This window comes from Mauremys mutica, chromosome 4 (assembly GCF_020497125.1).
Source record: "Mauremys mutica isolate MM-2020 ecotype Southern chromosome 4, ASM2049712v1, whole genome shotgun sequence".
In the NCBI taxonomy this organism is placed as follows: domain Eukaryota; kingdom Metazoa; phylum Chordata; order Testudines; family Geoemydidae; genus Mauremys; species Mauremys mutica.
The window spans coordinates 43,158,342-43,181,266 of record NC_059075.1 but is presented as its reverse complement, the minus strand read 5'-3'; the positions used below and the strand labels follow the sequence as shown (position 1 = coordinate 43,181,266).

The 22,925-nt window shown below is 53.6% G+C and overlaps 1 protein-coding gene across 1 annotated transcript in view; it reads right to left on the bottom strand.

Moving 5' to 3' along the window:
- The window catches only part of LTBP2 (latent transforming growth factor beta binding protein 2), a 119,369-nt gene that overhangs the window by 27,797 nt on the left and 68,647 nt on the right, over positions 1-22,925 (bottom strand). Inside the window, exons 9-16 of the mRNA XM_045013823.1 lie at positions 15,981-16,055; positions 7,826-7,948; positions 6,720-6,884; positions 5,398-5,592; positions 4,667-4,686; positions 3,181-3,220; positions 2,403-2,492; positions 681-806 (exon numbers count right to left, since the gene is read on the bottom strand). Of these exons, the coding sequence (XP_044869758.1) occupies positions 681-806; positions 2,403-2,492; positions 3,181-3,220; positions 4,667-4,686; positions 5,398-5,592; positions 6,720-6,884; positions 7,826-7,948; positions 15,981-16,055 (834 nt within the window). The remainder of the gene's footprint in view (positions 1-680; positions 807-2,402; positions 2,493-3,180; positions 3,221-4,666; positions 4,687-5,397; positions 5,593-6,719; positions 6,885-7,825; positions 7,949-15,980; positions 16,056-22,925) is intronic.

The window sequence follows — 22,925 nt, the reverse complement described above, 5'->3', positions numbered from 1 at the left end:
AATACCATTAGCCCTCCCGTTTCCTACAGACAATGCTGGAGATGGGATGAGCAAGGGCCTGAGGGGACCCACCTCCCACACTCAGCATTTCCCTCCCCAGGGAGCCTGCTTGATGACACATGAGGGCCCTGCAGAGATGGGACAAGCCCCTGTTTGTCTGCCATCCACCACTGGAGGGCAGCATTGTCACACATGGAGGGAGAGGGATGATTCTGCCCTTCAAACTTCCCCTGGCATCCCAGACCACAGTGTTGTTCTGCTGAGGAAGGTAGCGGGGCTGGTACCCTGCAAGGGGCCAGGCTTTGTGCTCAGGAGCAGGGGCAGCTCCAGGCACCAGTGCACCAAGCGCGTGCCTGGGGCGGCAAGCCGTGGGGGGCAGCGTGCCAGTTGGCATGAGGGCAGGAGTCAGGAGGCCTTCAGCAGCATTTCTGCGGGAGGTCCGCCGGTCCCGCAGCTTCGGTGGCAATTCGGCAGAAGGTGCCGAAGACGCGGGACCATCAGATCACCTGCAGAAACGACGCCGAATCCCGCCGAAGACTGCCTGACTGCCGTGCTTGGGGCGGCAAAAAACATAGAGCCACCCCTGTTCAGGAGCCAGCCTCTCGCCACATGCCCCAGGATTTCTGATAGCCGTTGTCTCCCTAGTGTCCCCTTTAGAAACATCAGAGCTAGTGACATACCAATGCATCGAGGGAGGCCAGGATGCAGCCGATAGCCAGGGCCACACATGCAGCTGTATCTGCCAGGCAGGTTCACACAAGTGCCTGGGCCACACAGATCAGGTACAGAGGTGCATCTATCGATTTCTGAGAGAGACAGACAGGGTGAAGTCACAGACCCCTGCTCCCCAGTCCCCCATATAGTACAGGGATTTCCCTATTCCACGGCCCCCCGCCCAGTTACTAGCACCACCCCCATTTCACAGACAGAATGGGAGACAGCTCTGAGGCCCCTGCACCTCAGACAGCTGGCAGAGCTGGGCCTCAGCAGCCTCCAGCCACGACGACAGGGATGGACCCCCAATGCCCAAGAATGGAGGCAGCACTAATGGCCAGCACCTGTGGGTTGGCCTGAGTCAGTGCGCCTAGTGGGGCAGACGTGGCTTCCTGAGGCTCCAGAGACCCACAGCTAGGCACTGCCTATCGTCTCTACTGGTTCCTAGCTGGGCTGAGCGAGAGCAGGAGGCTGGGACACCTCGGCCCCAGCCCCTGCGCTGGAAAGCAGGGAAAGCCCATGGAGAGCTAGGACGAAAACAGCAAACCGGCTCTATCTGGCCTGGGCAGGCAAGCGGCTCCCCAGGAGCCAGTGCAGCCCTGGAACCAGCCACTGGGAGCAGGGAGGCAGGGCGGGCACAGTCACAGGGGCTTTAATGCCAGCTCAGTGTGGGCCATTCACATGCTGCTTCCCTTCCTGCTGCCTCCAGCCCGGTCTCACTAATCCCAGGGCAGCCAGAGGAAGCAGCTCAGCAGCAGTGAATGCAGGAAGGGCATGGAGAGGCCAGCAGAGACCCGCACACGCCCCAACAGTGAAACAATCCCATCACCAAACCAACACACACAAACAAAAGGCTATTGTGGGAGGCGCATTCCACAGCAAGGTGCCTATGCCAGGGTTTCTTCTGAGGGTGCTTTTGGCCCCGAGCAGGGGCAGCGCTCCCAGACACTTAGACAACCCTAGAATAACAGAGCTGCTATTATTCATGCAGTAAACAAGCCTCCCCTGGGAGCCACACACTTCCCGCTCCACCACAATTTCCAGATGACTCAACTCTGACTGCAGCAGGCATTGGGCCAAAGCCACCAGCAAGACCCTGCCAGTCCCTTTCCTTGGGAGTCACTGCCACCCCCTCTGTGATTTCACTTCCCCGGGGAGCCCTTCCCTCTCCCTTCTGCCCAGAGACCCTGCTGTTCACAGTGCAGCGATCCAGCTAGCCCCACGTATTCTGCGGACTGCCTCCATCCCTGTAGCCCTGGGCAGGCACAGCAGACACAGTGCGCATCAGGAGGAGCTGTATGTCAGGGAAATGACACTGACCTATGCTAAACACATGAATCAAAGAGAGGGCTCTCTTGGGTGACAGGTCTCTGCGCCTGGCTGGGCAGCAATGAAGGGCTGTGCTTATTCATAGCATGAATCCTAAGCTTCCCTTCCATGTGATCCAGATAAGGCTGTGTGTTATACAAATTACACAGTGAAGGGCACTGAAAGCCAAAGCATCTGCTCTTGTACCCACAGGGATCTGCCTGGATCCTTCAGCGCGCACCCAGGCCTGGTGGGATCCGCCGGGGTTGGGCATACCAGGGATCCATGCGTGGGGAGGGCTCCATGTTTGACTGGGTCACATTTCTCTTTAGGGCCTGCCAGGTGAGGCAGGTAAACCCCATTTAGAGCTGCTGACAAACCTGTGGTCTGTGCTGCAGCAGTGCTCTCCCCTGCAGCCTCTGGGCCTGGCTGGGAGGAAGGGCGAGGGAATGTCTCCTCCACTACAACCCCTGCAGATGAGAGAGATGTGAGCACCAGCCTGGGATCATAGTCGGACACAGGAGCAAGTGTCAGCCTAAGCCCTGCCCATGACCTCCCAACCTCTACGTCCCAGCACCTCACAATACCAAGGGATCAGCTGCAGAGCAGCAGGCGTGGGTGCCAAGCCCCAGCTCAGAGCCCAGCATCTAGGTTGCTGCAAATGTTATACTACATGACATCATGAGACCAGTTGTCACGTGATCCAGCCTCACTCGTGTTACAGCAGAGAAATTTCACAGCCAGCAAGCTTGCCACTGCATCTTGGGGGTGCAGACCTCTGCAACCTGACACCCCCCTCCCCACCCTTTAGTGCCCATTACATAGCCCAGCATGCAGAGACCATGAACGTGGGCAGACAATAACAGAGCCCCAACCCTAGGCTGGAGGAACTGCCCTTCCAATACATGAAATGGATGTGGCCCTCCCTGCCCTGCATCTCATGGGGCTGCCTTGTTCCTGCAGTGCCTGCCGATTCTGTGCAGCACAGCCCATTTGGAGCGACACAGAAGGAGATTAGGAGGTGCCTATGAAATAAAGCTGCCTTTCCCTGGCCCTAAGTTTATCAGCATAGCCTGAAGCAGCCAGCTGGGCCAACCCTGTCCTCCTTTCTCTTCTCTATTTGCAGCTTATTCACAAGCCAATTGGGCACTTACGCACCTGGGTGTGGGGCAGGTTCTTGGGTGGCATCAGCAGTGCCCTGTGGGTGAGAAACACAAACACAAAGTTTGGCTCTGCCTAGACCGCCCAGGGATGTATTTAGCCAAGGGGTAAGAGAGAGGTGAGCTTCCTCCTGCCCCATCCTGGCTGCTGGTTCACACTAAGGGTACTGTAATGGCAGGTGAGGCTGCTAGTGTGTGGAACGGCTGGAGCCTCAATGTGCTGGACCCTATACAAAGCATTATGCCTACCCAGGCGCCTTTTAGATTTCTGCATTCAGTTCCCTCCAAGTCTCCTTCACAGGTCAACTGCATAGCTACAAACCTCAGGGCCAGGTATCTGCATTACCTAGTGCCCCAGATGGGAGCCTGGATAATCTTGTGAGGAGCTCCAGAACCTGCACTGGGCAGGCAATCCTTTGGCAGAGATTTTCCCAGGGACGATCTCCAGAGTGTCAGGTGTGGTTTCTCTTGGTTTTTCTGGAGGACCTCTGGGAAGTTTTGGGGATGCCTACTGTGAGCTCTGAATCCTCAACTCAAGGGGCAAGAGTACTGACTCTTTGGCAAAAGACTGCCTTATTCAGGATGTTAATTAGTCATTGGCATTAACCACGCATTAACACAAACCAAAGCAGTTTCCTACAGCCTGGCTAAAGTCCTTCCCCCTCAATAGCTCGGCTTTCACTCTTTCGGACTGTCATCATTTCACTAATTCTCCAGTCAGAGACTCTTCCCAGCCCGACTAGAGAGGAAGGATGACTGGGAGCAGGGGGCCAGCTCATGACTGGGGGGACCTGAGTTCAAGTCCCAGCACTGCCCCAGATGCATGACCTCGGCCGTGTCACTTCATCTCTCCATTGGTGAAGAACCAGTATAATGTGACTAATAGCTGTTCCCTATCCCCTCCATGGTGTTGTGAGGCTGGATACATTAAAGATTGTGAGGTGCTCAGATACTATGGCAATGCAGGCCATAGGAGCACACCAGGGAGACAAACTGGACATGAACATCTGCTGTCAGACTGAAACAACCAAATCAAACCATCCCAAAGAAGCCAACACAACGAAGTCCCAAGCCTCATTTTTCCCTTCACAGATTACTTTAAGCTTTATTCCTAAATGTTTAGGGCACAAGGAGGCAAACCCCCAAATCCTATAATGGGGTGGCGGGGGCACCATTCTCTCCCAACCCTCAACAACGGGGTGTCAGCTGCTCCCAAGCCCAAAGCATCAGCTGGGACTTCAATGTTGCAGCTGATCTGCAGTAAGTGAAAATGCCTGGCTGTCCAGGTGTTTTCTAAACTCCTCCAGCACCTCAGCAAACCCACCACTTTCTTGATCAGTAGCTACTTCCCCTCATTACTCCAACTCCAACACATTCGGTGTTTCTCTCTGGTTACTTTTTTAAATGATCCCTTTCCCACTAGTGAAGTTCATCACAAACATATCCCCACCCCATCATCTGCCAGCAGCATGGGCTTGACTCACCTCACTATCTGGAGAATGACCTGGAAAATTAAACAACACATGGTGAATTTCAGAACAAAAACCATCAGCACCCCACATACCTCAGAGAGCTCAGGCTGCACTAACCTCACTTGTTTCCCTGATGCTGGCTAGGAGCCCCCCATTTCTCCCAGCACAAGATGGGAACTTGTCCTTCCAAACCTAGCACGCTGAGTTGCCTCAGTCCTGGCTCCTCTCCAGCATTGTCAGGGAACTCACACTCTAACAGACCCTGGTTCTAGTGACAACTGCCACTCCCCTCTCTGGATTTGCATTCCTAGCCTGAGTGCACTGGGATAACCACCCAGGGATACTCATGGCAGGATTCGCACTGAGTCCCGCTCAGCAGGGCACATCTGAATCAGCTTCCAAGTGTGGAGGCATTTTGGCCATCTGGCAGCAGCAGCACCTGATAGCACAGGAGGATCTGAGGCTGGAACTCGAAGGTTGCCCCTGTCTCAAGGCCCAGGAGGGCCAGGGAGCTCTGAAAAGGCCATGCCCTATGCCACTGGGATACAGGGGCAAGAGAGACTTGCATGGCTCTGGAGCTGACCCGAGTCCAGTTCAGCTGGAACCACAGTCCCTGGGATAGGCACAGCCTGAGGGTGAAAGAGGGAATTCATCTAGGGCACCTGTGTGCATAGCCGCTACTAATGTTGCATCACATCCCAATCTACCTTCCGCTGCTGAGGTTCCAGCACGGGGGAGCGTACCTGTGACTCCACCACTCAGGGCTTCCTGCAGCTGCAGCCTTTTTGCTGCCCAGGTGGGCATCCGGTCGCTGCTCTCCCCCTGCTCCTCTGAACTGAATGGCAGCTCTTCTGCCTCTGCCTTTCTCATGGACAGACGGATATCGGAGCTGGAGTAGGTGTAGCCATGTCCCGCTGGGCAAATCTCCTTAAAGGCTTCTGCAAGGGAGACACAGGCCAAGGCTGACGTGGGGGAAAGGAGTAGAAACCAGTTGCGAGCACATGAGGCTGTCCTTCTGGCAAGATCCAATGGAGGAACTGAAGATGCTGTCTTCTGCTATGCAGGTGAGAATGGCCAGGTGTGCGTTTGTGTGTGTACACATCCTCCATCCATCAGCCTATCAGAGTTAAAATACTGGTCTGTCCCATAGTTAGAACATGTTTGAGCCACCGTATGCTAGAGCATGGTGTGAAGGGTGGATGTTTCCAGCAGAGAGAATCTGCTCCCAGAGCTGGGTGTGTTCGTAACGGACACAGGTTAGCATTCACAGCTACTGGAGACTGAATCTCTCTGTTGGCTCAGAGCTGCCAGGGGGAGCACTGAGGAAACACTCCCCCACCGCTGAAGACATCTACCACTTCATCAACAGGATAGAGCCATATAATGGGCAGAGGGGGCTACACATGGCACTGGGGACCTTCTAGTACTTTGGCCCTTTGATGCACATGTCCAAAGATGCCTTCCACCCAGTCCAGGGGTGTGTGTAGGAATTCCCAGCCCAGTGGGGTTCTGTGCTTGTCTCTCTATTACTTAACACACCAGTAAAAGCCAAACCCATCCTTGCTTGGTGTGTTGGGGCACTTGGAGGCTGAAACTTCAGGAGAGGATAAAACTTTAACCTTAGGGGAGGCAGAGTGAGATGAAAGGGACTGTCAGGCTAACCCAGGCATGGGGAAGGCTGTGGTCTCCCTCTGGGGCAGTGCTGCATAATGGCTGCCTGGCGAGGAACTTCCCCATCTCCAAGCTCAGATGCACTCACTCGTGCTGCAGATCCTCCAGGTTTGGAATCTGCTCTGCTCCACTCCAGCCTCCAGAGCAGCAGGCCACTCTCAGCTAGTGCACTCTGCCTCCTAGCAAGCAACCACACAGATCACAGTCTCCAGGCTGGCCTGTCCCCTTGCACTCAGTCCCCCATTGACTGTTCACTCCCACTTCCCAACACGTCAGCAAGTGGCAAGGAGCCTGCGTTGGTTCTGGGCCGAGGAGTCAGGAGAAGGTGTAAGGTGAAGGCCAGGCTCCAGGCTCAGAACACTGGGCACAGCTGGGCAGCGAGCACAGCTCTCACCTGACCCGAGCATAGGACACTTCTCACAATTCTTCCCCCATCCTTTGCCAACACGGCTGCAGCAGCAGATCTGTTTGGTGATGCTCTGGGCGAGTGGTAGGGCACAGACGCCTCCTGCTGCTGAGCGATAGCACAGCCCCTGCTCCATGGACACCGCCTTATCCGCTGAAACACAAGCCCAGGGTTAGTGTTGGAGGCCAACCCGCCATTTCTGCTGGGCACAAAGTGTCAAGGAAAAGTGCTTCCTGTCATCGCCTTCAAGGTCCTTCCCAGTTCTGCCTCTCTGACACCAGCCCCATCGCATCCCTCCTCTGCTACAATACAGTCACCATCTGCCCACTGGTCTGCTTCTGCCCCATGATCTCCACGTTGCCCCTACAAGTTGGCACCACCGCTCACACCACGCCGCCTTTGCCACTGGCTGATGAGGACTTTGGTGCAGAGCTGCAGGCCCCTCACCCGGAAGCTGCGGTTTCCATAGTATCTCTCTCCCCAGCCTACACCTGCTTGGGCATTCAGCCCTAGGACCTCAGTGGGGTGGGCAAATCTAACAGAAATGGCATGGAAGAGATGGGCTTCTATTTCGACTCCAGATACTCCAGTGCAGGTGCTCTCAACCCCCTTCCCCACAACTGCACCCCTGGGGAGAGGTCACTGCTTTCACGGCAGTCTCTGCAGAAGCTAGGTGCAGGCTCTCTATCTCCTGCATGCTCTGCCATAGCACTACCGTCATGTCGACTCAGTTACACACTCAACAACCCAATGTGAACAAGAAAGGGAAGTGAGAATCCCATGGGAGCTGAGCCCCGCGGCCCTGTATGAGGAGAGCGCTGGGACAAATGGGTACACATCCATGCACACACATCATGCAAGGGCATGAATGCACGCACACAGGATCTCACACTGCCCACCCACACACACTCTCAAGGCATAGGGACACACTGGCACACACAGGGGCACACTGATGCGTGATATCTTGTTTCCATCTGGCTCATGATCTGTTGGTTCCTGCTCACAGTTCCAAGGAAACTTTGGGGGATGTCACTGGGGACCCTGCATAGCTGCTTCCAGACAGCCATGCAGGGCTTGGTCTCCAGAGCACTTACAGACACAGCGACTGCGGGATGGGTCCAGCATGGTCCCAGGTTTGCAGGTGCAGAGGAAACTGCCGCGGGTGTTCACACATTCGGCATCTTTACACAGGCCAAGCATCAGGCACTCGTTGATATCTACAGGGTGGAAGCAGAGAACAGAATCATCCACAGTGCCCTGGGCCTGCCCATTAACTTGAGTCAGCGACAGCAAGACATGGCCAGGGGAACTGCAGCAGGAAAGGGAAGGGGCTGCAATTCAACAGGGCAGGGACCTGTAATGTCCCCTATTGCTATGTAGCCAAATCGCCGGTGCTCCCTTCCCATAGCCCGGTTGGGACAAGCAAAGAGAAGGGCAGGAAACAGCAAACTGAACAGCAAATTGACAAATCAAACCGTGTCCAACAGCCCCACAAGCAGCACCTTCTCTCTGAGGCCATTCCCAGCCCCCCACCCCACCCCACCCCACAGGCTGATACTGACCCCCATGCAACCAGCAAACAGCAGAAGTCTTTACCTTCCTGAAACACAGTTGAGAGGTGACAGCAAGAGTCACCAGAGTAAATTCCCATGGGGTTTCCCCACATACAGGCTGGGGAAGGTCTAGCGTGAGGAGCTGCTGGGGGTGGGCTGCACCAGGAGCCTAGAGTGACTGAGATCAGTGTTTGCCTACAGTGCCCTGGCCGGAGACCTGCTGACTCCCACACTGGTAGAAAATGAGAATTAGCAAAGGCCCTGATACCTAGCAGCATGGGAGAGCTGGGGAGTCTCTCTCTGTAGCTAGACAGGGGAGGGGAATTTTGCAGGTAGCATTTGGCTTCCCATGTTCTCACCTAACATTTCTGTCCCACTGATAATGGGTCCAATGTGCTCAGCCTTCAGGAGCCTCAGACGGAAGGGGTGAGGGCAAGGCACTGTTGTACTACCTGGCCCTCTCCAGAAATTCCCCTCCTGGATGCTGTCAGCTGAGAATGTCCCCTCAGTCCCCGGGCACAGGATTCCACTCCAGGCCCAGCAGAATCCTGCGGGGATCTCTCATACTTTCCCATCAACAAGCACTAGGCTTTTAGGGGAGGGGACCCTACATCAGTGCGAGGGCAGGGCCTGGCAGGGCCCCTCAAGGCACTGACTGTATGGATTGTGCCCTCTGAGATTTCCAATTGTTCAATTTCCAAAACAGTATGAAACAATCTCACTCTGGCCTGGCTCTTTCTGCAGTCACAGCGCGGGACACAGCCTGGGACAGTCAGCTCCAGGCCCTGAGGGGCTTATACCTGCCATTGCTGACACTGATGCCCAGCTAGGTTGTTGGTAGGGACAGTGGCAGTGTCCTGTATCGCCAGGTCACCTGACTCTGCAAAGTGCTCTCAAGCTGATGCTTTCTCTAGGGGCCTGACCTGGCTGGCAGGGACCTCAGCAGGCCATCTAGTCCCCCTCCCACACCGAGGCAGGGTTAAGTACACCTTGTCCCATGGGCCGTGTTAACCTGCAAAAGGGATGTCAAGAGCAAACAGCCAACCCAGAATGTCTCACTAGCCTCGCCTCTCTCCTTCCCTGCTGCTGATGCTCCAGATTCATCCAGCTGGGTCCAGTCACCATGAGCTATCCAGATGTGGAAGCTGTACAGCATGCAATGGGTTAGGGAGGAATTTGGGAGCCTGCCTTTGCTAGCTGAGCCCCAGGTGGGTACAATAATGTGCCAGGAGATTCCAGACTTTTCGAAAACCTCCTCCCCTCTGTCCCAGAGTCCTGCCTTGCCTGTCTCCTAGCCAAGTTCACCTGCAGTCTGCTTCCTGCCTCCTGCCCTGGCTATATCCCCTTTGTTTCTCCCTACAGCTGCCTTCAGATTCAATTGTTTAGCCAAAATCTCCAAAATAAGCTAATGGAAAGGAATGACTGGGAAAGTTACTGGCCCCTTTTCCTGCTCTATCAGATCAGGCAACTGGTACTGTTAGTCTGGCATCTTACTTGTTCTACTGGATCAGGCCTCTAAGTCCCTCAAGTCCCACATCGCACCTTTGCTGTACAGCATCAGCACACTGGTCTCAGCTAGTCCAGTGTCCCGTAGGACGCTTGTATTGCAAACTGCTTCACAGGAACCTTTGTGATGACTGTAATCCCACATCTGCTGCGCACGGCCTGTTAGGTTCAGCTGCATAGATGGCTCGAATGATTGCTCTACTCTGGGATCCTCGTGGACACCAGATGTTGCATCTCACAAGGCTATCCTGGCAAAGTCATTTTTAAAGCTCTCAGACTGAGGCTTGGCAGGACTTGACTCATGAGCAAGTCTCCTTCCTTTCAATCAAATGCCCTGCATGGCCAGACTGGGGCACTGTCTGCAAAGGATGCATCGTCAGGAATCAAAGAGTGCCGGTGCACAGCAAGGACTGGGGGAACCTGCCCTTGCACTGACAGCCCTGCATCAGTCGGAGGAGTGGAAGGCATGTCTCCAGCTTGTCACTGGTGCAGCTGGTTCTGGGGATACACGCGGGAGAGCTAGCAGCTCCCAAGTATGAGCCATGGCTCTGCCAGTGATGCAGTGTGTGACCTCAGGCAAATTCCCTCTCCCCTCTGGGCCATTCATAAGTTACTGACAGGGGGCCGGAAGCTCTCAGGAATGCTGGCTAAGTACTTGTTATCACCACCACCTGTGCAGCAGGACAGACAAGCATCATTTCCTTGCTGTTCCCACAGCTCCTCACAGTTCCCATCCAATAGAGACCTAATAACTGAGTAACCTCCCAGCCGGTCACATGGCCCACAGCAGGCAAGAGAAGATTCCCCTGCTGCAGAGAGTCCCCAATGCAGGCTTCAGACAGACCCAGCATCCTCTTCACTGCGCAGAAGATGCCAGCCGGTACTTTTCACCCTTTGAGCATGGCACACTGAAGCAGAGCCGAGGATTAGCTGCATTGAGCAGTATAGTGAAATGGAATAAACCTAGGCTCCAGCATATGGTACCCGAATGGACCTGTCTGCAGCAGCAGTTTGCCTCCCCATCTTTGCCAGGTGTAATAATTTCTAAATGGGAAACTTCCCCAGGTGTCCCTGTTCAGCCATGTTCAGGGAGGAGGGGTCATGGGCCAGGGGTGTGGGACATTTCACAGGGGGTAACTGGGGGCTCATGCAGCTCTTGCGACTGGAGATACAAGGTATGGACGTGCTCATCTGGTGCACGCATCTTAATCAGCGCCCTGGATCCTTCATTCCAGGAGAGGATGGAGATGAGGAGTAGCTTTCCCAGGGCTAGATACCACAGTGACACAGTCAAATCCCTGGAGAAAATCCTACAGATCACAAACCACCCTGGCTAGATAGGTGGAGGTGCCAAACCGAGCCCTCTCACTGGTGAATACCTCACCACAGCAGCTTGCAAAGCATAGCAGGCCTTCTTCCAATGGAAAGCTAGGGTTCCTCAGAATGGAAACCAGAACCACAGAGAGGAACAACCAAGCATGCCAGGGGACAGGAGAGGTCCAACCCAAGAGACATTTCCTACTCCTCTGTCCTCACGTGATCAGAAATGACTTCCCATCCCAGGATGATGGAAAACCTATGCATATTGCCAGGCACCTGACCCACTGTGCTCATCCTCCCCTCTGCCACTCCTGTCCCTCTGCTGGCGAGAGAGATGGCAGGGATAGAGCCATGCTATGTAGCACCCTGTTACTGAGTCAGGAACAGAGATTCGTGATATGTAGAACCAGAGGCCCAGACTCCAAGCAAGCTGGGGATCTCTGTCCAGGGCAGATGCTTGATGCAGAGGGGACCAAACCCCAAATATGGTGCAAACCCCATCCAGAGCTGAGGCTTAGTGTATCTATCCCTTACAAAGGCTACAGGGCTCATCTCTGTCATACACCAGCAGCACTCATCTAACTTGTCAGCCTGAGGCACTGAATGGATCTGACTTGTCTGGAGTCTGAATGAGCAGAGGGATAAAAGGGATTATAGTAACAAGCAGCACAAGTTACATATTCATAAATGATCTGGAAAAAGGGCTAAACAGTGAGATGGCAAAATTTGCAGATGATAGAAAATTACTCAAGACAGTTAAGGCTAAAGCAGACTGCGAAGAGCTACAAAAGGATCTCAGAAAACCGGGTGACTGGACAACAAAATGGTAGATGAAATTCAGTGTTGATAAAGGCAAAGTAATGCATGCTGAAAAACATAACCCCAATTATACAGGTAAAATGATGGGGTCTAAATTAGCTGTTACCACTCAAAAAAAAGATCATTGTAGATAGTTCTTTGAAAACATCCACTCAATGTGCAGCGGCAGTCAAAAAAGCAAACAGAATGTTGGGAATCATTAAGAAAGGGATAGAGAATAAGACAGAAAATATATTGATGCTATATAAATCCATGATATGCCTACATCTTGAATACTGCATGCAGATGTGGTTGTCCCATCTCAAAAAAGATATATTGGAATTGGAAAAGGTTCAGAAAAAGGCAACAAAAATTACTAGGGGTATGGAACGGCTTCCATATGAGGAGAGATTAACAAGACTGGGACTTTTTCAGTTTGGAAAAGCAATGACTAAGGGGGGATATGACAGAGGTCTATAAAATCTTGACTGATGTGGACAAAGTTAATAAGAAAGTGTTATTTACTCCTTCTCATAACACAAGAACTAGGGGTCACCAAATGAAATTAATAGGCAGCAGATTCAAAACCAACAAAAGGAAGTATTTCTTCACACAACGCACAGTCAGCCTGTGGAATTCCTTGCCAGAGGATGTTGTGAAGGCCAAGATTATAACATGGTTTTTAAAAGAACTAGAAAAATTAATGGAGGATAGGTCTATCAATGGCTATTAGCCAGGATGGGCAGGGATGATGTCCCTTGCCTATGTTTGCCAGAGGCTGGGAATGGGCAACAGGGGATGGATCACTAGATGATTACCTGTTCTGTTCATTCCCTCTGGGGCACCTGGCTTTGGCCACTGTCAGCAACCAGGATACTGGGCGAGATGGACCTTTGGTCTGACTCAGTATGGCTGTTCTTATGTTCTTACTGGCAGTCGGGACTGAGCTTTGTGCATCTAATTTAAACCAGAGGGCTAGATTCCATCCCCTGCTCCAGCCCCCTCGTGTTTCTGTCAGTGCAGTAAAGCTGCCCGAAGTGGGCAGCTGAGGAGTCCCACCGTATGGGAATCTCCAAGTGACACGGAAGCAGCATTGCCAGCTGTACACTACCCATCCTTGCCCACGCCCAGTCAGGGGTGTGGCTGGACCCATGACACAGTGCCTTGAGGGAAGGGGAGCCCACAAACCCAGAATCACAAGCAGCCCAGCCATTTCTTCCATTCTGCACATAGCTGGTTCTTATGCCTGTTGGTGCGTCTCAGTAATAACCTCAGGTGCACAGGGAAAGGGGAGCACATAGTACAAAGGCCCTAGTGAGTCTACTGAGGGGCCGACATGGTCAGTGTCTGAAGAGGAAACCAGACCCAAGTTGGAGATGCTGTGTTCCATGACTCATGCATGTCACTAGGGTGACCACATGTCCCAATACTAGGGGCTTTGTCTTATATAGGACCCTATTACCCCCCCCACACACACAATTTTTCACACTTGCTGTCTGGTCACCCTACATGTCACACACATTGTCCTGAAGCAAGGTCCTGGGTTTGGCACTGACACCTTCACCAGACTGCTTGGGGTTTCTGGGTCCTAGTGATTACATGTTGCCCAGTCCCCCTGTGCATTTCCAGTTAACAGCCGCAGGATGCAGCCCAGCTGGGGGAGGGATCCCCATCTTCTTCCCCTACCCAGCACCAGCCACCAGTTTCCATGACAATTTCTGCCCCGTGCTTAGCAGCTGGGTGCCACTGTCCCTGTTGCTGAATGGCTGGGTGCCGGGAGCATCAGGAGGGGGCCTCTCCAGTACCTGTGCTGTTCTCATTAACAGAAGTGGAGCTGAGCCCCTGGGTTGTCATTAATCAGGGGCAATCAGCAAATCCACTGGAGATGCTGCGGCTCCCAGCTATTAGCTCTGGAGGATTTGTGCTGCACAGCCAAACTCAGTTCCAGAGGGACAGCATTTCCTGGGATCAGCTGGATTGCTGGAGTTCAAACCAATTGGTGCTTGAACTTCCAGCCACTCTCTATCTGGCCTCTGTAACAGTGCTGATGCTGCAAGGCTGTTCTCTGGTATTTAGTAAGCAGAGGCAAGGAGGCATCCTTGCAAAGGGAGCTGGCTGGTTTGCTTCTCTGCAGTGGGGGCACAGGAGTAACCCATGCTGGCTGCCTGGCCAGCCATACAGAGCAGTGGCAGGAGGGCTCCCTGAGGCCCCCTCAACTCCTGCTTGGGCCCTGCTGACATCTCTCATTGATGCTTTAATAAAACCCAAAGCTCAGTAGATCCAGGTCTGGCTCCCGGGGTTTTGCTGCCCCAAGCATCCGGAAAAAAAAAAAAAAGCCGCGATCGCAATCGTGATCTGCGGCAATTCAGCGGGAGGTCCTTCGCTCCAAGCGGGAGTGAGGGACCCTCCGCCAAATTGCTGCCGAATCCCTGAAAGTGCCACCCCACTCCAGAGTTGCCACCCCAAGCACCTGCTTGATAAGCTGGTGCCTGGAGCCAGCCCTGAGTACATCTCTCAGCCTGTTGGCTCCCTCTCAGCTAGGCTCCATCCTATAGACAAAGGCCTGGAGAACATCCAGCAGCTCTCATTCATCATCCCACTTCCTCTTCCATCTCTGCTGGGAAGGACCCCATGTCACCCATGAGATCCTTCTCCAACATTCTATTAGCGAAATTGCTCTCTTTGCCTTTGAGCTCAGGCCCAGAATTAGCACTGGGCTCCCAGACACATGTCCCATGGCCACAGCAAGGACATGGGAATGTAAGTGTATGGCACCTCAAGGCACCAAGGCATCTGCAGGACAGTGCGTCTCCTGCCAGGCTCAGAAAGGTCACTAGGGAGGCAGAGCACTCATGGCCACATCTCTCTCTCTCCCAACACATCCCCATGTCAGGAGCCACACAGGGGGGTCAGCACAGAGCCCTGACACTAGCCCTACAATGATTGTCACAGGGAATCAAGGCCACTGTGCTGGTGACCATTCTCCTCTAGGACAACATGGGGAAGCTCTCAAGTGACTCATTACTTAACTCAGTGAGATGGAAAGTCCCTGCTAGAGGAGACAAGTCACTGGACTGCATGCCATGAGCTTGCCTGGGCAGGCCCAGACAGCATCCTCTAAGGGACACCTCATGGCTTATCAGGAATCATGACAATGTGACCAAGAAACTCCAGCTCCCAATCACTGCACAGAAAACATGGACTGTACGGCTGGAAAAATGTCAGATATTCCCCAATGAGGAACAGGGGAAAAGCCACCCTCCTCAGGTGGAGCAGATGAATGGGACAGACACAGGCATCCCCCGCCATCCCCAGCCCCATGTGGGGCAGAGTGGACTCCTGGGGTGATTGGCCCACACATAGACACCCTTCAATGTGGGGCAGAGGAAACTCCAGGGTGAATGGCCCACATAAGATACTCCCCAATGGGGCAGAGGGGACCCCTGGGTTGAATGGCCCAGACACAGCACCCCCCCGATGTGGGGCAGAGGACACTCTGGGGTTGAAAGGTGCATAGACAGGCCCCACCCTGGAGCAAGGCAGACTTTGAGGAGCCTGGCAGAGTATAAAGTTTATGTACTTGGTGCAGACAGATTTTCAAGCCAACTCACTTTCACCACTCCTCTCGAAAAACCCAAACTCACTCTCCCCCCCACACAAACAAAAAAAATCACTAGTAACTTGCAGTTAAAGTTGCTTCAGGCTACAGGAAATATACAGATCACTTGTTTTTAACACCGCTAAGTACATGCTGAACTTAGAGATGCACATCACTAATGCACGCACATGCTGGGAGAATCTTGTGGGTCTCGTGGGTCAGAGATAAGACTTATCTGGGGAATTTGATTGGTATTGCTATGAAACAGCCTGAGCTGTCAGGGACATGCCATTTTTCTGTATAGTTAGTGGAATGTAGCTAGTTACTTTCACACTTTAAGGCTCAGGGTTCTGTAACTGTAACATTCCCAGTAGGCTGGTCCCAGGGCAGGAAGTGAACCCATTTTACACACAGGAATGATTATTCTCAGACTCCTTATCAGGCAGAGTAAAGGGATCAAAGTGGCATCCTTACCTTGACAGTGGCTCCGATTCAGCCTCTTGTATCCCTGGGGACACTCCACCTGTCTGTTTTCAATCACTGGATGAGCTAGGGCGACAAACAGTTTGGAAGCTTAGGGACTAGGGCTAAACTCCACAACCCCATCTTCTCTTTCTCTCTCCTTGACTCCAGTCTCTCCTTTATGCTCACCAGCCCGTGAGCTTCGTGTACTCCTGACCCTGCCTTTTCTTTTTCTGCCAACTCCTCTGTCAATAAGTCCCCTGTCACTACCTCCACACCACTAGCTATGTGCACCAGGAACTCAGCTCACACTCATGCTGCTGAATTGCTCAGCGGTGGTCCCACAGTGGAGCAGGAGACATTCCTGACACACCTCAGAGCCCCCTCTTCCACACCCTCTGCTACTCCACTGGCTTTCTCTCCATCCCTACACTCAGTGTCTCTGCTGCTGGCATGAGAGCCTTCTCCTCTGCAGCCGCTGCCATCTGGAACTGCCTCCTGCACTATCAACTCCACCCTTTTTCAAATCTCCCTTTCAGATGTTTCTATCCCTTGCTTACTACTTTAGTTTTCCCTCCCTCACCATTACTGGCTTCTCAACCAGCTGTTTCAATGTATTCACTATACGACGGACTGGATCCTGCCAGCGCTCTGAGCATGTACTGCCAATGACTTCAAAAGCAGTTCTGCAAGTGAAGGGCCTATAGAATGGTGGCCAGATGCCCTTATTTTCTGTCATTGATGGTATAGTGCTTGGTGTTAAATCTATAAAGCAGTCTAGGCTACACAGTCTATATTAAAGGCACTTGCAGCTCATGGTGATCAATGCATCAGAAATACATCACACAGATCGGGACAGATTTTCAAGAGACCTCATGGCTGGACTGCCCACTGCTCAGCACCCACAATTAGGGTCAGATTTTCATAAGAGCTCAGCTCCCATTTAGGTGCCTAAAGAAGGACATTTTTCAGAACTTCTCAGCACCTCCTATTGTGAGATTTGTGGTTAGATTTTCCAAAGAATTCAAAACCCAACATACTGGGCTCTTTTAAAGATCTGGTGACTTATTTTTGGCCTAAATGGATACTGCACACTTCCAAAAGCCTGGCCCAAAGAGTCCATAAAACATACTGCACAGGATCACGTTGGGTTGTACCACACTAACCCACCACAGCCGGCCTCCTGGGGCAGGATGGGGAGCGGGATGGAGAATGGAAGTGGCCCAAAAGCAGCTGTTTCAGAGACCCAACTTCACCATGTAGCGTTTCCAAGCGTTAGTTGATCCCTTCAGAGGTTTGTCCTCTAACTGCCAGCCATGCTGAGTGGTTAAACAATTCTCCTTTAACACCTGCAGGCCATGGGCAGGGTTAGGAGTAAGGCTGAATGTGACAAAAGTCATGGCTTTGAAGGAGGTTTCACAACAAGCCCACAGGTAACATTTTCAAAAGTGCCCAAGTGGCTTAGGAGCCCAAATCCCATTGACTTTCAATGAAACGAAGGTTCCTCAATGCAAACTGCCTTTTGAAAATGGGACTTAGGTGCTTTTGAAAATATTTTCCCGGTCTTCGTCACCCCAGATGGTCTGCTGAGAATCCAGACTCCTCCCGGAACTTTCCCAAACCAGGCGCTACGTGCAGCATGCTGGAGTCTGGATGGATTTTTACATGGTTTTAAATGATTATGAAATATTATCAGAAGGGTTTAAATAAGTTTTATTGTAAAATAAAGGGCAGTCAGTTGACATTTCTCATACTGTCCCCATGACAAACAGCTTTAACAGTAATTCACATGTTCTGGGCCATGCCTTTCCTTTTCAAAAGAAATCCTAACATAAAGACGTTCCCCTTTTCTTATCACAACAACCAACCAGGCTTAGTTCTGACCTACGCCTCCAGTGTGACATGAGTTTTGGGTGGTCTGAAGCAGCCCCTACCTCCATGGTGTGTGGGTACCCTCTGTGACCTTGGTCTCGGCCTATCTGGCTATCCCCCAGACTTCTATCAATTGGTTTCCAAACCCAAGTAACTGTAAGGCTACCAACTCGCAGGCATGTGCTGGTGCTTTGAGATCCCCTTTGTGGGGAGCATGAAGGATAGTTTGATGCTGAGTCCCAAAGGGAAGAGCCCAATCTCTTCACACGGTCACCTCTCTGGAGCAGTGTCGTCACCCACAAACAAACACCCCCATCAACATCTCTTCCCGGAAGCAGAACCTGGTTATCACTAATGTCACATGGAAGGCTCTAACTCAGGGGTCTCAAACATGCGGCCCGCGGGTCGCATGCGGCCCGCGGAGCTCTTCCCTGCGGCCCGCGGAGCTCCCCAGGGCCGCCCAGAGGGGGGGGCAAAGGGGGCAATTTGCCCCGGGCCCCGGGCTCCGCAGGGGCCCCCAAGAGAAAAGCGGAGGCTCCCGCCTCCGCCCCTCTCCTGGAGCCTCGGCGCATAGAGCGCCGAGTCTCCGTCCGAGCGCCTGAGCCCCGCCCCGATCCGAGCCGCGTGGGGAGGGGGCGGGGCTGGGAGCTCTGGGCTGAGCGCTGCGCTCGGCGTGGAGCTCACAGCCCCGCCCCCTCACCACGCGGCTCTGAGCGGGACGAAGCTCAGGCCTCGCCGGAGACGCGCTCGGGTAAGGGGGGGGGGGAAGCGGGAGCCGCCGGGGCCGGGGCCGGGCTGGGGGGTGGGGGAGGGACGCGAGACCCGCCGGGCCGGCCGGGGGTGGGGGAGGGAAGCGAGACCTGCCGGGCCGGGCCGGGCCGGGGGTGGGGGGGGGAGGGAAGCGAGACCCGCCGGGCCGGGCCGGGGGGGGGGAAGGGAAGCGAGACCCGCCGGGGCCGGGACGGGCCAGGACGGGGCGAGCGGCAGGGAAGCGAGACCCGCCGGGGCCGGGCCGGGCCGGGGGGGGGGGGGGGAGCGAGACCCGCCGGGCCGGGCCGGGGGTGGGGAAGGGAAGCGAGACCCGCTGGGGCCGGGCCGGGCCAGGCCGGGGGGTGGGGGAGGGAAGCGAGACCCGCCGGGGCCGGGCCGGAACCGGGGGGGGGAAGGGAAGCGAGACCCGCCGGGCCAGGCCGGGGGTGGGGAAGGGAAGCGAGACCCGCAGGGCCAGGCCGGGGGGGGGGAGGGGAAGCGAGACCCGCCGGGGGCGGGCCGGGGGCGGGGCCAGGCCGGGGGTGGGGAAGGGAAGAGAGACCCGCCGGGGCCGGGCCGGGCCGGGGGGTGGGGGAGGGAAGCGGGACCGGCCGGGGCCGGGGTGGGAAGCGGGACCGGCCGGGGTGGGGAAAAGAGGGACCCGCCGCCGCCGAAGCGCAGCCCGGTCTTCGGCGGTGGGGGGCCCCTTCTGTTCCGGGACCCGCCGCCTAAGTGCCCCGCCACCAAGCCACCAAACAGCTGTTGGTGGCGCTTAGCACTTTCCAGGAGGGAGGGGGGAGGAGCGGGGAGCCGCGCGCTTAGGGGAGGAGGTGGAGAAGAGACAGGGCAGGGGCGGGGCCTCATGGAAGGGGTGGATTGGGGGTGGGGCCAGGGGCAGCAAGGGGGCGTGTCAGTGATGTGGCCCTCGGGCCAATGCACTAGTCCTCATGCGGCCCTCGGGGTCATTTGAGTTTGAGACCCCTGCTCTAACTCCTGCTGTTCCCCTAACACCTTCAGAGAGGCACAGGATCCTGCATGAAGAGTTGTACATGCCAGGCTCATCCAGAGGGGGCACAAACCAGAGCTATGAACCTGGGCCTGTTGACAACACCTCCCAGTAAAATATGTCAACAATGTCACTCATGTTGGGCAACCATAGGTGAGTGAAATCTACAAGTCAGAGATTAGACTGGCTAAGAAAATTAACAGAGTGCATACAACTCAATGATCATTCTCCTATCATGCCATTGGGGGTTAGGGTCAGCAGAAGGAAGGTCCCTACACACTGGGAAGCCTTGTCATCTACTGGGTAGAGCAGTGGGGACGGGGCATCAGGTGTCCACTTGTGTTCCCAGCTGTGTCCCTGACTCACTGTGTGACCTTGCAAACCTTACTCTCCCTCTCTGATTCAATTTCTGATTCTAGTGTCTTCCCTGGACCTCGCAGAATAAGAAATGTAAAGAGAGGCACGACACAGACCATGCCACAGACAGGGGCTTAGAACAGTCAGACTCAGGAGACATGCAAAGAACCCACTTCACCCCTAGGAGCATTCATGCAGCAGGCTCAGCCCTATATGTGCCATCTCCTGCAGAATTGGTCTCCATACAAAGCTGGCCTTTTAATGTATAGGAGCAGTAGATACACTTGTGCACCCAGTGTGAATTTCATACAGCACAATGAGGAATTACTCCATCCGTCCTGGACACAAACAGGCTGGCCAACCTCCCACTGACAAACAAATGTTTTTTACCTTATGAAATAAGTTACTATTGGATCTCAAAGGTCTCAAGTGCGGGTGTGTAAGCTACAGTCCCACCATCATTCACCCCCAATGAATCATAACCTTGGAGCCAGTGATTCATCATGTAAGTATACGGCCTAAGTGGAAACAGGAGGGAGGACAGGCCACCAGGCCTAGGGCTCCCCACACATTTCTATTCTCATGCATATGCCTCTTGCTCCTTATCGGGAAATTTACCTTGAAAACAGCCTCAGTGCCCCCAAGCAAACGGGTAGCACAATTAACAGGCAGCTCCTAGATACAACAACAACTCTAGTTAAGGAGCCTGCAACTCAGACCTGAGAAGGTGCCCCCAAACTGCCTGCGCTACAAGTCTGAAGATTCTCAGGGCAGAAAAATGGCAGAGAGCATCCAGACCAGGCAGAGAGTACCTGCCACATTTTCCAGTTGGTTGCTTCTGCCATTGACAAGTGCCAGCAAAGCAGCACAGTTACAACACCTGCAATCAGTCGTCTCTCTACCTCTGTGATGTCTCCGGTCCCCTGCTTGGACTGTCCAGTCGCATGTGACAAGGGAAATGGAAGGAATGACACAAGCCCCGACGAGATGCTGAAATAACAGCTGAGGGGACATTTATTACCTTTTCCCCCTTTTTACAAGGAGCTCTTTGCTCTGGCTGCACATGATTTCCTGACTCACTCACTCTCACTACACAGAATTTTAAATAGTGTCTTAAAATAGTTTTGTGGGTTTAAAAATGGTCCATAACCTACATAATTAAATTTCTCAAACTTTTTATAGGCGAGTACAATCCAGCCAATAAATTCCAAAGAGGCCCAATTCAGGCACCGTGTTTTGGAGTGAATGAAAGTGAACTTCAGGGAGTGGGAGGAGCTGGGGAGGGAGCCAGGCTGGGGTGGGAAGTGGTTAAAGGGGCACTTTGTCCTGGAAAGAGATTTTTGTGGGGTGAGGAATTTTTTCCCCAAGTATTGTGGAATATGTTTTGGAACAAAATGTGTGCGTAACAACTAAGTAACCATATGGCTGTATCCTGACACCCCTCATCTGCCCAGCCTCCTATTCCCCCATCTAGCACTTGTAGCTCTTCCTTGTAGTATCAGGTCTGCAAGTTCTTTGTGGCAGGGAACATATCTGTCCATAGGGCCTGGGAGGCACCTAGCACATTGTGGATGCCAAGAATAAATAAGGGACAAATCTGAGACAACCTACAAGGCAGTGGACTGTGAAAATGGCCATAAAAGGACCCTACCATGGGTAAAAAAATAGCGCAACAGCAAGTGTTATTCAGGGCTTGGGCAGAAGATCATCCTGGGCCCTACCTAACACTCTCTGAGTTAATGGTCAGACTGTAGACAAACAGATTAATTTTGCAAAGTAACCCAAGTTCATTGAAAGAGCAACTGTAGTGTAACATGAGCAGATCTCTGCACCAAGGGGAACCAAGACACGATGTCTGAAATATTGGGTATGGAGGCTGCTCTCTTTCTGTCAGGATATGGTCGCAAAGCAATGAGACCCTATGGCTGCAGGAGGATGTCAACTAACTGCCAGCTTGGACTTGGTTACACAAGCAGAGGATCATTTCCTTCCTTGAAATATGAGGTCACCAAACTAGAACCAAGACAAGGAAATCAATGAAAGGCCAACCTGGAAAGCCAGCAAAGTGAAGGAGAACTGCATCGGAACTTAACCAACCTCTCCTAACCTCCCAGCTCTTGGCAATGGGAGACAGGCCTGGTAGGTTAGTGTTCTGGAATTTAATAGCGGGTAGTGAGTGGAAGAAAATAGATCCGGTGCTCAGATTGAACAGAGGCAGTGCTAGGGTCAGCAAAGGCTGCCAGAAGGTCCTGGGCTCCTCTGTGTCTGCTTCTTTTCCAGAAGGTTAGAATGAGGCTTAGCCCCAGTCTATGCTTACAATTTACACTGATGTAGCTATGGTGCTCAGCGCTGTGAAAAAGTCACACCTCTGAGCACAGACGTTAAGCTACCTAGCCCCCGGTGTAGACAGAAGCATTCTTCCTTCAACCTAGGGTACCGCTTCTCAGGAAGGTGGATTGCCTACACTGACAGAAGAACCCCTTCCATCAATGCAGGAAGCGTCTACATGGCAGTGCTGCAGCTGTGCCACTACAGTGCCCGTAGTGTAGACATACTCTTAGGTCTTGGCTACACTTGCAGATTTGCAGCGCTGCAGCAGGGTGTGAAAAAACACCCCCTCCAGCGCTGCAAGTTGCGGCGCTGCAAAGCGCCAGTGTGATCAGAGCCCCAGAGCTGGGAGCATGGCTCCCAGCGCTGTACGTTAATCCCTATAGGGAGGTGGAGTATGGACAGCGCTGGGAGAGCTCTCTTCCAGCGCTGGCGCTCCGACCACACTCGCGCTTCAAAGTGCTGCCGCGGGAGCGCTCCCGCAGCAGCGCTGTGCAGTGCTAAGTGTAGCCATAGCCTTAGACTGGAGACAGAGGGAGCAGCTGAGCAGCACCTGTGGGCAGGGAGATTTCAGGCTTGTTTGAAGGAACTGAGGTCTGGCTCAAGATTAAAATGCTGTGCCTGCCAAGCCCTGCCTCCCTCCC